Here is a 17,087-nt window from a genome sequence, read left to right as displayed (position 1 = left end):
CAAAATAAATAACACCTTTTTTTGTGGGTAAAACAAAAACAAAACAAAAGAAAAATATAGAAAAGTGAATGCTCAATGTTGTTGATAATTGTAAAAGTGTATTATATGGATATGTTATCTTACAAGTACATCCTCCATATTGTCAGATAAGGGTTGAGCGTCAAGTGGTAATCCTTTTCCCGGCTTTCGATCCTTGATCCAATTTAAAGGGCTTCCTCTTTTGTTGTATTCGATGTACTGTTGTCAAGTCTCAGCGATAAATTGAAAAAAAAAAAAGAAAAGAAAAGAAAAGAAAACATTTATTTACGTTCCAATAGAATTTAATCAAATTTAAAAATATTTAAAATAATTATTACAACAAAAAAGGAAAAATGATACATACGTCATTTCCAACGAAAGAGTAATATTTAGCAGATGAATCTTCTTGAAAATCAATTTCACTCTCTACTTTGGATTCTTCATTTTTTAAATTTTCATCTAAACGAACTTCTTCTTTTATTATTATATCAGGATCATAATTGACATCGAAAAGATCTGGCTCCTTTTTCTCCTTAACATTCTCTTTGTACTTTTCAATATTTTTCTTTATATCTGTCTTTTTTGTATCCGTACTTGGTTCACTAATATGAAATTCTTTTTTAACTCGAATTTTAGGTCCTACTTTTTTAACTTCCTCTTGGATATTTTCGTCGTTGTCAAAACTTGTTTCTTCGATTTTAATTTGTTTCGGAGAAATATTTTTTTTAACAGCAGCTTCGGTAGAGATTGCAGTTTGATTGATTTGCATAGAACTAGTAGAAGCAACAACATCGGTATTTTTTTTCTCGCTTGATTCAAATGATATAAAAGAAAATATAAATTGTTAATAACCCATGTTTTTTTAAAAGCAAAAGTTCATTCATTCGTGTTAATTCTCACCTATTATTATTGGTTCCCAATAAATTACTAAAATCTAAGGATTCCGAACTTCTTTTAAATAAATCACGAAGTTCATTTAAATTCGTAGCAGTAGACCAATCCTTATCATCGCGAATTCGCGTTACTCGTGGAAATCTAATACTAATTCCATCTGCCGTATGTACTCCTTGATTTGTAAATTCTGCTCCAGTGATTTCCCATACTGGTTGTTTCTAAAATCAAGTAGAAAAGTAATTAATAATTAATAAAGAATAAAAGTATTTAAATAAAATGATACATAACGTATTTTAATCACCTTTGGATCTTTTGCAACAAAGTCTGGAATCATTGGTTTATTTGCTCGTAACCATTTTGGAACTTTGCTTGGATCTTTACCTATTTTAACCATATCAAGTTGTTTTTGAAGAGCTTCTAACATTACATCATCGTGACCTGAATGTACCTAATTAATTAATGATCTTTTATTATTTATCATTTCTATTTTACAATTTTACTTTGTACAATTCAAATTTTATCTTTTAAGTTGCTCACTTTTGTTACTGTTAACCATTTATCGTTATCAGTGTCATAACAACCCATAAGAAATATAGACATCATTCCTCCTAAAAAAAAGAAAATATTTGTAATATTATTTTTTGAGAAAAAAGAAACTGTAAAATCAACGGAAAATAATGTATGAACCTTTTTGGCCGGTACCATACCAAGCACCGAGAACAACGAGATCTGCACTATCAGCCATTGCACCACCGAATAAGTAATCCTTCTTTACCTTCAACCAATGTCTTTTACCAGGCTCATATTTACTCTACAATTATTTGTTTAGAAATATATTTAAATAATAATTAATAGTATGATTTGTTAAAAAAAAATGAATGTTAATATGAATACGTACCTTAATATCTTTCAAAACTAATCCTTCGAGTCCCAATCTCAAAACTTTAGCGATCATCTCTGCCAGATCTTTGGGATTCTAAAATCACGATAAAGTGATTATTTGAAAATAATGACTCCAAAGATATACAGACTTAAAAATAAATTTATTTACATGAACTTCTTGAGCTTCGGACAACATTATCCTGTTTGGTATTTCCGTCATACTCTTCTTCAAAATCTGTCTTCTTTCTAGCATGGATCTAAAAATCAAAGAAACGTTATCAACAACTTTACAGAAGATATATAGTTAACTATTCTATTTAGACTTACTTATCAATAAGTATTTCCCCGTTATAATAAATACAGTCAAATACAAAAAGACAGACATTTGCGTCCTTAAATTCTGATTTCTGCAACATGTAGACATAAGTAACTGGAGACAAACATTTAGTATAAACCTACAATTAAATAGCAATGACAATTATTACATAGTTACAATTACCTTATGTTTACCTAAACTTCCAAATGGTAATGGTTTTCCAGTTTCATTATCAATCAGAAGAATTTCAGAATCGAGAATTAGATCATCGCCATCCGGAAACGCTTTGGGAATGTAATCTTTAAAGTGTCTTATCTGAAATTATTATTTTTTGTCTTATAATTGTCTGCAATAATATTTTTTTCCATTAATTATATATGATTTATAAAATAATCAATTAACCTTATGTGCCATCACCGGTTTAAGAGATCGACTAAAGTATTTAAATTCGCAACCCCTCTTATGTACTTGAACACGTTCCCCATCATATTTAATTTCAGACAACATCCCATTAGAACACTTCTTCATTGCCATATCAATAGACTTGCATGCTTCGGCCTAAAAATAAAATTGTCATGTCGATAATGTAGTTATCTGTGTTTTCCTCGTATGGTATCAGACAAAAATATCTAACAATTAATACTTACCAACATTGGTAAGACAGGAGTCATTAAAGAGAGAGATACTTTGCTACCTCCAGGTGAAGTTAATAAAGTAATTCCCTTCTTTGAAGTTGGTGATGGTAAAGAAGTACTCGGTAAAAATCGTTCCACGACTGTTTCCAAGTTCATTGATACTTGAAATGCTTTATATGCATCCTCATGAACGGCGCCAAGACTATTATCATAAATAATATTAAATAGATAAAATAAATAGAACAATTTTTGATAAATTATATATTGCATAATTATAGAAAGAAATACAAAGGAAAAAAAAAAAAAAAAATACTACTTACATATGTTTAGGACCAGCATTTATTCGAAGATCGTGCTTTATAAGCCTTATAATCATTTTCAAATCATTTCCGGTACATCTAAAATAACAGAATACAAGATACTAAAAAATGTTTATAAATAAAATATTGTACGAAACCTTTTTTTTACAAAATACATTACTTACCTACCAATAATGGAATTAAAGTGATTGATTTGTTCTTCCTCCTTCGTTAAATGCGACAAATGTTCGAGAAATTGGTCGACCTATAATAATTTATAGTCAAAAAAAAAAAAAAAGGAACTTATATCTTATTGAAAAGAAGAACAAAGTAATAAGAAAAAAAATCACGAATATGACAAATTCTATTTCCATTGCATTATTTAAAGAGAAAATTTTATCGAGCGGACAAACAAACAGATAGAAGAAGAAATTATATTAGATTTGACGAGTGGATTTGAAATAGAACGAGAAAATACATTTTGAGAAGTTGGCTTAAAGAAGGGTCGAATTGTTTTCGACGAGAAAAGGAAAAAGAAACAGAAAAAAAGAAATCAAGAAAAGTTGGCCAAGGGAAAATTCTCATATTTTTTTCTGATTGGATTCGAAGTAGGATCTCGACGACGAAATCCTACCTTGACCCCGACGTTTGTTTATTTTATTCAAAATGGAGATTTTGTACGGACGATAAAAAAGAACAAAAAAATCCGTTTAGTCGGCTATAATGTTACATTTTCTGATCCCTACGGGACGAAGGGGGACTCAAAATCGATCCTTCAAAAATTCACTCGAGCATTTATAAACACGAATAACGCGATGCAAAGAAAAAGAAAGAAAAAATTCGACGGCAAATGTAAAATATAAAACGAATGAAATTATTAAGGTGAACAAAAAAGTTCGTGCGTTTTTTTATTTAACCATATTTCCAAAGTAAATTTTGACATGCAGTTTACGTATAATAACTTTTGGTTCACCCTAATATTCTTAATTACCTCTTGAATAGTGAGTAAACTCTTGGCTGAAGGAGTGACAGCGGTGCTACTGTCGAAAAATATACGAATAGTTTCGGCAATATCACCATTCTCGAGATCTTCCAACATGGATTCTTCGTCTTGCAACAATATACGTGCGAACAATTTGATCAATTGTTTACTTTGCAAATTGTAAATTCTCTTGTTTGCTGCTTGCGGTAATAGCAGTTTACACCAAAGCACGACGTCGCTCTTGAATCCGTCTGAACAGTAAATTATTTGTATAATATTGAAAAACAAAAAAGGCAAGATAATTCAAATGACACAAACAAACAAACAAATGATGATAATAATAATAATAATAATAATAAAAAAATAAAAAAAAAATAATAATAATAAAATTAAGAGGAAGAAGAAAATAAAAATAATGATAGAGTTAGCGCGCAACACGAAAACAGTGTCGACTTCGTGCGATACGTCAAAAAAGATTTTCCGCTTTGCTGGAAATTGTTTGTAAAAAAAATATTGAAATACGTTCTAAGTGCATCAAAGAAAGAGAGAGAGAGAGAGAGAGATAGAAAGACAGATCCGTTCTTGGAACGGATCACTGTACTAAGAAATAAAAAAAAAAAAAAAAAAAAAAAGAGAAAGCTTATATGTGTGTGTGTGTTGTGCGTGTTTATAACTTGGAAAGGCGACCAAGAGTCTACGAGAGTCAGGGAGAAATCAATTCAATGGGCGTGGAAGGAATTGATGCATCGCGAGTATCATCATCGCGACAGACTATCAATTGAATATCTCATAGGCCTCTTTTGAATTATTACACGCGGGTATATCGCCTCCGTAACTTTCCGTTTCGTATTTATGTTACGCATTCCTAAGAATAATTATCTCTCTCTCTCTCTCTCTCCCCCCCCCCTCTTTATTTCTATGCCTCATTTTCTCATTTTTCAATGTTTTCCTCTTTTTCTTTCTATCCATCCATCCTTCTTCTTCTTTCTTCATCTTATTCGTTTTTCCTTCCGCCATCTTGTATATATAAAATTCATCTTAATCTTCATCTATTTTACCATCATTTCTTATTTTCATCTAGTTTGTCCGATATTATCCTTCTTTTCTTATCATTTTTATTCTTCCTTTTTCCATCTTGTATTAAATTCATCTTTATCTTCACATATTTTTTTCTTCTTCTTCTTTTTTAACTTCCCATCTTCCCTCCATCTTTTTCTCTCTCTCTCTCTCTCTCTCTCTCTCTCTCTCTCTCTCTCTCTTTCTCTGTTTTTCTTATGTGAAAGGATTCGTCGAATTACAGAAGATAAGAAGAAATCGTTCGCCGATTGAGAAAGCGGTATGCGTATATTACGACGATGATTCAAGAATGCCGTCATTTTATTTCGTCTAATTAGAGAAGAAATAACGTAATAACTAACTCTCGACAATACGATAAACTCACGCCACGTGCTTCCTTACGTAGTTACTTCAATACTTGTGTATATATATATATATATATATATATATACTTACTTACGAAGACAAACTTTAACGTACGTTCGTTTTCCGATCTATTTTCGAATATGAAGTTACAATTCTATTTTATTTTATTTTTTATTTCATTTTATTTAGTTTTTCTTTTTCTTTTTTATTTTTATAATTTTTCTCTACTCCCGTTATTTTTCTTTAAGTCCGTAGATAACGTTTGTGGTGTTGCTTCCAAGATGGCTGACGTCTAATGGTTGAAGTTTCAAAGTTTTCTAAACGCGGGAAGAGTTAAATTTTATAATTCAATAGTTTATATTTGTGATATTTTTAAAATTCGACGTTTTTAAGATATTTATTAGTTTACATATAAAGTCTGTGTAATTTTAATAATACGAATATAAAAGACGATTTTATTTAAAACTGCATAATTATCGGTGCATAAAGAAAACTGGGTTTCTACAAAAATTTGTCAAAAATCATTCCCAAATTAACTTTTATAACGTATTAAGATTACATTACCTACGTGAAACATTTATACGATGATTACATATAAAAAAGTATTAGATATAGCAATTATAATTCGATGCCCTGATATTAAATTCATTCCATTAAAATCGCCATCTTTCATTTTGGTCAAATAATTCGACAATTGTCTGTAAGATGTCATCGAAAATAATGGAGGATACTTCGAATAACACAATAAACGTAAGATTATATTATATAAATAAATTTATATATTAATTATTAAATTATTCATTTAATATTATAAATAATTAAATTTGGTATAAAATGTATCGAATACATTGATAAAATTACGAATTTTCTAATCCATTATGCTTATTGCCGAAGGAAACAAACGTGGAACGATGATTATTTGGAAATGCATTGGATTAATTTTCCGTTCTAATCATTTTTTCAACGAGCAGATCGACTAGACTTCGTTAGAACAGTGAGTTCGCAATGGAAAGTCACCGGGATTTGGCACAGATATCTATTTTCTCATGGATGATCTCTTTTCCTCCATGCGAGGCCAAGAACCTCCACCACACACATCTCACGATTGTCGTTTTCATCATCTTTGTTTCTTTGTCGTCATTTAAATAAGAGAGGAGGACACAATCTGTTCGCGCAGATTCCCCAGGTCATTCGGCGAAAAAATCTAGCCCCTAACTGCAAAAACAACGATTGGTTTTCCATCTTACAAAGATTCTCTCTCATCCTCTATCTATCTCACTCTTTCTTTTTGTCGGCAGTCTTTTGAATGAAAGTAATGTAAGAATAATAATAAAAGTGACAATCCGAGTGAACTTTAATCGTTACGTTTCATTATTATTTAACACAATTCATGTCAAATCAACTAACCAATGTATAAGTAAGTCAAATCATTTCTTCATAATGTGAATACATTGTGTCTCATAACCGACATGAGACAGCAGTATATTAAAGTGAAATTTGTCAGATCTAATAAGGACTAACGTTTATTTCATTATTATATATATCGTTTAAATTCTAATGTGTGAAAATTAATTCATTAGGGTAATATATATACTTCTTTTTTTCTTTTCCTTTTTTCCCTTTTGTTAAAAAATTATCGACAACGTAAAAAAAAAAAAAAGAAACAAAAGGAAGAAAGCTTCGTAAAATTTGGATTAGTGTAATTATTCGATTATATCATATAAAGTTAAGTTCCGTAAGATTTTTCTTTTCAAGATGGCACCGTTGCCAATGATGATTGAATTGCATCATATAAATCGATACAATTGTTAAATTTATTCGATTGACATTATCATTGTATCAAGAACTCTATATACTACGTGTCGAGTATTCCAAGGTCGATCGAATTTACGAACGATTAGTCTCGTAACTTCGATTCGATTCGATTGATCTATTTTTACTGTTTGCTTTTTTTTCTTTTTTTCTATTTTTTCGCTAATTTTGAATTCAAAGAAAAATATAGAGAAAACTATTTAGACGGAGATAAAAAAAAAAAAAAGAGAAAAAAAGAAAAAGAGAGTAAGAGAAAGCGAGATGATGGGAGGTGATAAAAAGAACAGGGAAGAAAATAAAGGGTGAGCACATTTTACAGATGATCGAACCAATTGGTTGGATAGAATCATTTCGTATCTTCAAAGTGAATTCAAGCGTGATAATTGAACGGCGACAAATCGTCTGGTTTAACTTAATTATCAATACGTTATGAATACTTGCATTAATTATTATTATTATTATTATTATTTCGTAATATAATTTTCTACGTTACATTATTATAATACGCACATGTATATATGTATTATACTTTTCTACATATTACAAATTAAACGTATACACGTGTTTAAAATAAATATATACGTATTAAATGCATTCGAGAATGGAGTTGAAATGTAAAGGTGATTTTTTAAACGATACCTTACATTCGTTTGTTCATCGAGAAGATAATCCGAGCTCTAGTTTAGGTAAATGTCAAAGTCCGGGGATAATTATTGCAACGTTACACTTGCATTCTTAAATGTTGGTAAAAAAAAAAGAAAAAAGAAAAAAAATCAGTTTCGGTGATTGATATAAAAGAAAGAAGATAAAGGAAAACGAAGAAGAAGAAGAAGAAAAGTGAAGATGAAAGAAGAATGAAGGAAATAAAAAATAAAATAAAAAATAAAATAAAAAAGAGAGAGAGAGAGAGAGAGAGAGATAGTAACAAAGGTGGGAGAGTTTAATACTTGTAAATAAATCCCTTTCTTTAACCTACGTGGATACCTTTCACACGCTCATGTGTCTCTCAACGTATACCAATCGTGCATTTAACAAGAAAAAGAAAAAGAAAATAATATAAAAAAGAGAAGGAAAGAACAAAGCAAATACTCTTTTATTGGATAGACATTCGAAGATCAAAAGACCAGTACGCATCTCATTTAATGAACGGTATCCTATTCAAAGGGTAAGAAAAAACAAGAAATAAAAGAAGAAGAAAAGAGGGTAGTATCGTGAAAAACATTTCGAGTGTTATCGATTGACCAGAGGAGTATTTTACATTGAATGATACGTTATATCAGTTGATTGTTAAATTAAATTGAAAATAAATTATGAACAAAGATATAAAGTTAACAAAATTAAAAGAGACAAATGGTTTGGTATGTCTTTCTTCATATAAAAAAGAAAAAAAAAAGAAACACACACACGATAGAGGACCTTTTGTCGATTAATAAAAATATATATATTAATTATCGATTGATGTTTTGGAAAATATCATTTGTTCATTTTAAAAAAGTTGTTTTGAACGTTTTTAACAACGCGCCAAAGTTCAAATGCACAATTTATAAATATATTGTTTTCTTTTTTCCTTTTCTTTTCCTTTTATTTGTTGGGTGTAACTCTTGCTTAAAATAATTGTATAAAATCCAAAAAAAGAGGAACGGAAAAGTAGAAGAAGAAGAAGAAAAAGAAGAAGAAGAAGAAGAAATGGTTAAATTAAAATGTTTTCAATTAGTCGTTATCTCGACGAATTCGATAAAACGAATTCGTTCCTACGTGAGACCGAGACAATAATTTTTTAATTATGACCCAAAATTTGCGCGAAAATTCGATTAAATTTGTTTTACACGATTTCTTTTCATTCTTACGCGTAAACATTTAACGTTACGTTAGGGTCCGTCGTAATACTTTTTTAAAAAGTCGTTTAAATTAATTTTTTTCTCAATAAATTAAAATGAATTCACACTTTTCTGAAATTATATCGAATAATTTAATTTCGCAAATTTGTATGTTAAGTAATTAATTAATTAATTGCGTAAGAGAGACGTCGTTATCGTCATGTTGACCGTTTCTAATTTATCTTCGTCCGAGGAAGAAGAAGAAGAAGAAGGAGAAGAAAAAAAAAAAAAATTAAAAAAAAAACGATTATTTTTTTCATTTCTACTGTGAACATGAATTACGTTCAATTTGAAATACATCTATCGTGAAATACATACTTACGTTATAAAAAGAAATGGTTGGGACCGAATAAAAAGAATAATAATAATAATAATAATAATAATAATAATAATAAAAGAAGAAGAAGAAATCGCAGAAAACGCAACAGAGCGTAAATGTTGATAAATAGATGTTTTATCAGAATCTAATCGCATTGAGAATGTGACGAAATCTTAGAGCGGAAGATTGCTCCTCTCGTTCATGTCGCATATAATAATGATCGTTTGAGAACCATCTCTACAGATATACTCACGCACACACATACACATATATGAGATCATTCGAGATTTTAACGTGACGTTGACGTCTTCTTCCTCTATTAAAATTCAATACTTCGTATAACTAATCAAATATTATTATGAAATTATCCAAGAAGTAAACGAAATTTAATTACCTAAATGTTAGTTTTAATTATTAATATAGTTGATATAATAAAAAATTAACATTTAAAATAAAAAAACAATTAAGTATTAACACATTGAACGCCACGCAAATTCTTAAGGAACAGTTTTCCTGTATGAACGAAAATCTGTCAGTCAGCACTGACCGACACTGAATTTTCAGTTTAGGCCGTGTCAGTCGCCAATGACTGACATTTAACTGTTTTTTCAATAGTAACGCACGTGGCTTGACTGAGATTTCGTTAAGAATTTGCGTGACGCTCAACGTGTTAAACGATGAAATAAAGTATTAGTTAAATTTTAATTACCAGAGAGAGAGAGAAAATAAATTGAAGGAAGTAAGATTAACTGCTTCGTTTTATTTCTTTTTCTTTTTATTTTTATATAATTCATCCTTATCGATTACACTCCGCGTACGGGTGATTACCGATTTTCGACGAATTTTGATAATATTTCATATAAACGAAATAGAAAAAAAAAGAAAAAAAAAAAAAAAAGAAAAAAGTTAATTTTATTAAAAGAAGAGAGAAGAAGAAGATGAAAAAAAATGAATTCATACAAAATAAAGAGCGAGTGCGAGAAAATATCGGACACGATATCGGGTCAAGGATATCAGTGCGAGAGTCTTATTTAAAGTCATTGATCGATAAAGTTTTCAATGCGATAATCGTGCGAAGAACGTCGATCTTTTTCTATTTTTCTGAGTTTTAATATTCTCTCTCTCTCTCTCTTTATTTTTATTAACACTCATCCTCTTATATGCGAAGTACTCGTGCGTATATATAAACGTATTAATAGTATTACGTTACTCTTACGTACATATTTATATATATCATCTACTCTTATCTTCATTTTCTTATTTGGTTTTATTTTTCTTCTTTTTCCTTCCAACTAACAGTTCCTTTTTTTTTTTCTTCTCCCATCTTTCTTTTTCTTTCTTTCTTTTTTTCTTTTTCCTTCTTTCTTTTCTTTCATATTCATCGTTTTACGAAATCCCAAAAAAAACTAGGAGATTTTTAAAACGTTACAAATCGACGAGAAATAATAATCCAAAAATCGATATACGTATAACAAACACTACCATACAACGTCTATTAATTATTTGTATTTATTTTTCTTCGCGATAGTTTAGAAAAAGAGAGAGAGAAAAAAAAAAAAGAAAAATAATTAACAATAAGAAACGCGTGAATTGGTGGTTCGAACCTTATTTTCTCTTTTTAAAATCTTTTTCCCCACCACACTAACATCCATCCTACTCTTCTTTCCATCCAATTCTTTTTTTTTTCTTCATCGAACGTACGTTCCTTACTCTTTCGTATTCTTTTTACTGTTAAGCTAATTAGTATAGAAAAATGATATGAACGAAAACGAAAATGTGGGGGAACGAGTAACCGAGAACGAAAGTTCATACCTAAGATAAAAACCGTCTCTCTCTCTCTTTTTTTTTTCTTTGCTTTTTTTATTCGAAGACTCCGATAAAAAGATTCAATTAACGAGACGGCAATTAGAGATCTCTCCTTTGAAAAGGAACGTCGAAAATAGTGTTCTTCGATGGTGACTTCATTTCTTCTTCGAGATATCGCTCGTAAAAAGCGATTAAGAAGAAGAAAAAGAAAGAGGAAAGAAGAGAGAGAAAAAAGAAAGAAAAAAAAAGATATTCCCTATTTTGCTCTTCAATCGATATAATACATATATATTATTTTGCTTTCCAATTCACATTCGTACAAATCACGTAAAGCAAAAATTTGAAACACAATTCCACTTCCCCTATATAGAACGCGAACAAATTATTATTATTATTATTATTATTTATTAAAAACAATCTATTCTATTATCCAATTAACAAATTTTTAATCAACAATATTAACGAATTAAAAGAATAAATCTTTTTTTGTGTTTTCTTGTCAACGACAGACTATATACATACGTTCGTATATAAATGTGTGTATGTGTACGAAGATTTGCGAAGACGTAATGTAAAGTGAGAAAATTATTACAGTGATTACTGTAAACATAAGGAACGATAAATCGTATTATTATGACAATTAAAAAACTCTAATCTTTTCATAGTGTTACATTTAATAATTTTGCGTGTTAATTTGTACACACGATCGAATAAAAATTGTTCGAGATCAACTCGAATTTCGGGATAGAAAATTTTTTGGATGGATTAAACACGGATCGAAAAGAGAATGAAATTAAAAATTGTTTAAATTCAAAATTGAAACGCGACACGAAAGAACAATTTTTTTTTATTATACAAATCGTCCATCAATAATTTCCGGATATATTTTTCTCCGTAAAAAAAAAAAAAAAGAAAGAAAAAAGAAGATTTACGAGTTTTAGGAGTTTTACTATGGGTCAATGAAAAAATAAAATGTTCGTGTGTGTGTCCACCCACGCGACTTCTCTCCTCACCCCCCATGCTTCTTTCCGCATAAACTTATTTTCTTGAATTATTATATATTTTGAATTTCATTAATTTGTCAAAATTAAAAACGATCGGCAAATTAATAATATTTTTTGATATTTTCAAAAGATATTTTTTCTTCGACAAGAAAATTCGTCTATTACTTTTTCTTTCAAAACTAATACTACATGTGTAATACGAATAAAACATGCTTTCGAAGTTAAGCTTTTATTTTTGTAATAAAAAGTTAATGTGTGGATAGCACGGCCTTGAAAAAAGATGCGTAGTGCTAACCAAAAATATCCGAAACTTACAATTTATCAAAATATTACGTTTCTTTTGTATATTAGAGTAGAACAAACTGTAGAGTGGTGATAAATATGTTAGTAGTAGTCTCTCGTGTAAGCCAGGCATAGTAACCGATACATCTACAGTTATTTTTCATCATCAATATCATCATTATCATCATTACAAAAAAATAAAATAATTCTTGCGAAACTATGAACATTAAATTTTCTAATATTTCTTATTATAATAATAATTATATATATATATATTAATAATAAATAATACGTAATATATAATATATAAAGATAACAATAATAATATATTTAAAAATATTACAAATTTGTCTTTAAAATATTTTCCCGTACAATTCGAATATATACAATTTTATTATGCAAATGACCAGATTGAAAATTTTTTTTGTGAAAAAATTTTATCCTCGTCTAAGTATGCGTATTTTTACGTCTACGTGGTATGTCTTTCTAATCCTCTGATGAAAGATTCGAAGGATCAACACCGGTTAAAATCGAGATTTATCGTTTGAACTTCAGCTCGTTACAATCCTTGACATTATCATCACGTTATCGAAACACGCCTAAGTTTCTTCTTCATCACACGATTATTTTCATTTTAATTTTTAAGAAAATTTATTAAGATCGTTCTTTTCGATATGATTTTAATAATAACACAAGTATAATTATCGCAATTTAAATTAATATTTAATTGCGAGATTACTAATTGTAATAATAATCAATTATGAATAATAAATCATACGAATCGATTTACAAATTGCAATTATTCATTGACCAAAAAAATGTAAAAAGAAAAAACTAACGTCTATTAATTCTCATCCGGCTGACCATATAAGACTCAAGTCTCCTTACTTTTATTTGAAACATTTTTTTCTTAATACTATTCGAAAAATTATTCGGATTATATATATATATATACTCACATATACAAATAATTATAAATAAATAATTTCATTTTATAGAAATAAACCTTTCTTTTTGTGTTTCCTATATAACAAAAATACGAAAAAAAAAAAAAATAAATAAAAAGTAAAATAAAAGATTTCGAACGAATCTTTTTTCTTCTTTTTTTTTCTTTTCTTTTCTTTTTTACGAAACACCCAGTAGTATTACACCTAATATACATAAATACACATATACTGTACACATATGAACGTTACGCATGTATAACATAAGGCGTAGATCCGCCTCTCATTTATATTTTCAGAGAAGACGACGATTTATCGTCCCGAAAATATTATTTATCACGCCTACGCCATCTTCTTCTTTTCATTCCCCCTTCCTCGTCTTTTCTACAAAAATTCTCGTACGTATCAAACTATATCTTTTTGTTATTATTAATATTATTATTCATATATACATATNTATATCTATTATTATGATAAAAAGAAATGTCAAAACGAGTTTTAATTGTAAAAATTTGATAGATCATCGATAATACAGGTAATAATAATTAATAAACGACGTAACAGATAAATCTTTTTTATTTTTTCCTTTTATTCGAATTCGAATCATTTCTTTGTGGAAAAAAAAAACCCTTAACTCTCATATACTATTCAATACTATCAAAGAGTAATACATATTTACATCTTTTTATCGTTTCTTTGTGGGGTTTTATTTTTTCCGAACAGGTTAACCATCCATTTTATTACTAACCGTGCTTCACAAGTTCCTTGACTTTAATGATTTGACGTAAACCAATAATCCAACGTGGCTAGGCCGTTCTTGACGTAATAGTTAAATCATCGTGTTTTATAGATAAATACATTTGAAAGGCCGTTGCAATGATATATATATATATACTTTAAATTGGTACGTTCGTCAATTTGTTTTTTTTTTGTTTTTTCTTTTTTTTTTTTTGGATATCTGCCAATAATTAAACTTGAATTTATAATTCGATCTTTTCGTTCGCTCATCGAAATGAAACACAGACTGATTCAAAGAAATCTAATCGTTTTCCTTCATCTTATTAAATTAAAAATGATAGACACAAGAAAAAAAAAACGAAACGAAACGAAACGATTCGATTGGATAGATTTGTGTTTTATCATTTCCGGTGACACGTGAAGCAATAATCATTTCCTTACCTAATCGTACTCTCTAATCATCATTTTTCCTCTTTTAAACACAAACTGACAAATGCGAACGTGTGTGAACTTTTTGTTTTTCTTCTAATACATACATTTCTTTTCGTAATTATAAATCCAACATAATATTGTAACGATTAATATAAGCACGAGTAAAGTTCTTATTCTTATCAAAATTTCGCCTATTCAGGGTGGGGCCGGCGGCGGGGGGGGGGTCGTGGTGTTAAGGGGAGGCAAATCGCGCCACTCCTCTCGCGCAACCGTTCGTTCTTATCGTGATTTATATTGTCGACCTTATCATACTTCTTTTGCAATCGAAAAAAAGGGCAGAGTGAGATGATCGCTTCTTTTTTTTTTTCACAAAAAATTACGTATATATATATACCTTGCCTATATATATATATATATGGCATATATATATATATATACATATATATATATATATATATGTGTACAATATATAGTTTTTTTACTCGTGCTTTGTTCAACCCTAAAAGCTCGCTCTAATTTAACAATCATCGATAAACTTTTCGTAGCATTGGTTTTTGTTAAAAAAAAAAAAATTTCACGCGACAATTTATTTATATGTATATTAATTATTATTTCTACAATATATACAATATTGCGATAAGTGAGAATTTTAATATTTACATACGTATTATAATACACATGTTGGATGATGCACGGAAGAAGGCTTATCGTAAGAAAGTGTGCGAAAATAAGATGAAATTGAGGAAAAGAGAGAAAAAGAGTGGGAAGGGGTAACGGAGAGAAAGAGGGGGTGCGGGGAGAAAGAGAGAAAATAATAGTAGTAGTAGTAGGAGAGAGAGTCTGGAGCCAAGCTGGCTGCACGAGAAGGGGCTCGTCATCATCATCAACATTTACAAACCAAAGAAGTTGATTAAGTGGGGGAATACGAAGACTTATAAGACACGAGAGGCATGCCCCAAGAACGAATAGTCGCAAAAGAGTGATATTGTGAAGTGCACGAAAATTCCTAAATCATCTCGGTTGTTATTAATTCGATCAAAATAACAAAGACGAAAACAAAAGCAAAATAATAATAATAATAATAATAATAATTATAAAGATATAAACGAAATATAACGTTTGACTTTTATATTTCGTTAAAAAAAATAAAGATACATTTATATGTATATATCGATATTTAACAGGAAAGATTTTAATCGATAGGAAGAAAGCAAAAGAAAAGTGATCGATTAATATCGTTCCGTGATGACAATTAAAAACAATCCAATGAAAGGGTGACTAAGAAAATCAATATAATTTGAGCTTTTTTCTTCCCAACCCGAATTATCGAACAATTTTTCATTTATTTCCTTTTGACAATTCCAAAAGGAATAATAATAATAAGTAATAATTATATTATTATTTATTCATTTTCTTCTAAGACTATATTTTTTATATTGAATAAATAATACGTACATGTAATATTTGGTGTGGCTCAATCGATAAACTTTATTCTCATCGTTTAAGACTATAATACTCTGGTGCGGGGGGTGTAAAAGGAGAAAGGGGGTGGTAGTTTCTCGAGATTTTTTCTTCCCCCACGACACACGAAGAGACGACAGTTTCGATTTATTCAACAGTGAGTATATTTACTTTTTTTTTTTGCTAATTTATCAAAGTAGATTATTATTTAATAATAAGCGATCATTTATTTTGTTCGTTCGTTCGTTCGTTCGTTCGTTGATTTATTTAAATCATTCTTTTCGTCCCTGTCGATGAACTTCGAATTGATTTTGCATTGTTTAGCTTCGACTTTATTGAAGCATGAAGTTAAGAACCGATAAATAAATACGAATACCACTTACAGGATTTTGTCGACACTTTGTTTCTTTTATTATTCTTCATTTTCTTTCTCTCCATAAAAATGCAACGAAATCTTTCGTTTCTTTTTTTTTTTTAATTATTATTATTATTATTATTATTATTATTATTTTACCAACGCAGATAATATAACAAAAAAGAAAATATTAAACTTTGGATACCCTCGTGGAAAGTTTTTCGTAAGATAGGATGCATGGAGAACAGTAGGTCAAGTGCAACAACTAAATAATATTATAAACGAATGAATAAATCAAATAATTATTTTTCCCCATTATAAACAGAACACCTTATAATGATTAATTTTTCTAAATTTCAAATGTTTATGCTTCACAACTGTTTTCTTACGTTCTCATATTTTTTCATTTTATTTTATTAAACCCCGTACCCATAATAAATGAACAATTAATGCTAATACAAAAATACAAAATTATCTAATTATTTTATTATATTCAACGAGAGACGGATACATTTCATATAGATATTTTTTTTTTCTTTTTTGACATTATTCTTTCTTATACCTTTTCCCTCAGTTATTTATATTCGATTTTGACGAATGATAATGTTG

At 29.0% G+C, this 17,087-nt stretch overlaps 2 protein-coding genes across 4 annotated transcripts in view; one reads left to right on the top strand and one right to left on the bottom strand.

The window, feature by feature from the left end:
* The window catches only part of LOC106784050 (DNA ligase 3), a 36,781-nt gene that overhangs the window by 3,234 nt on the left and 16,460 nt on the right, over positions 1-17,087 (bottom strand). For 2 of the 3 annotated variants that reach the window (XM_014743150.1, XM_014743152.1), the window contains exons 4-18: positions 4,036-4,277; positions 3,230-3,309; positions 3,066-3,143; positions 2,758-2,947; positions 2,513-2,668; positions 2,305-2,425; positions 2,122-2,224; positions 1,964-2,051; positions 1,811-1,888; positions 1,600-1,723; positions 1,450-1,520; positions 1,214-1,360; positions 919-1,130; positions 383-827; positions 124-237 (exon numbers count right to left, since the gene is read on the bottom strand). In XM_014743150.1, the coding sequence (XP_014598636.1) occupies positions 124-237; positions 383-827; positions 919-1,130; positions 1,214-1,360; positions 1,450-1,520; positions 1,600-1,723; positions 1,811-1,888; positions 1,964-2,051; positions 2,122-2,224; positions 2,305-2,425; positions 2,513-2,668; positions 2,758-2,947; positions 3,066-3,143; positions 3,230-3,309; positions 4,036-4,277 (2,249 nt within the window). Of the gene's footprint in view, positions 1-123; positions 238-382; positions 828-918; positions 1,131-1,213; positions 1,361-1,449; positions 1,521-1,599; positions 1,724-1,810; positions 1,889-1,963; positions 2,052-2,121; positions 2,225-2,293; positions 2,426-2,512; positions 2,669-2,757; positions 2,948-3,065; positions 3,144-3,229; positions 3,310-4,035; positions 4,278-17,087 lie in introns of all 3 variants that reach the window. The other variant, XM_014743153.1, reaches the window with a different exon arrangement.
* The window catches only part of LOC106784052, a 12,872-nt gene continuing 11,405 nt past the window's right edge, over positions 15,621-17,087 (top strand). Inside the window, exon 1 of the mRNA XM_014743155.1 lies at positions 15,621-16,280. The gene's annotated coding sequence lies outside the window, so the exon portion shown is untranslated. The remainder of the gene's footprint in view (positions 16,281-17,087) is intronic.

The sequence above is a fragment of the Polistes canadensis genome, unplaced genomic scaffold, assembly GCF_001313835.1.
Source record: "Polistes canadensis isolate GaletaPanama2010 unplaced genomic scaffold, ASM131383v1 scaffold_29, whole genome shotgun sequence".
In the NCBI taxonomy this organism is placed as follows: domain Eukaryota; kingdom Metazoa; phylum Arthropoda; class Insecta; order Hymenoptera; family Vespidae; genus Polistes; species Polistes canadensis.
The sequence above is the reverse complement of the archived record's forward strand: the minus strand, read 5'-3'. Positions and strand labels throughout refer to the sequence as shown.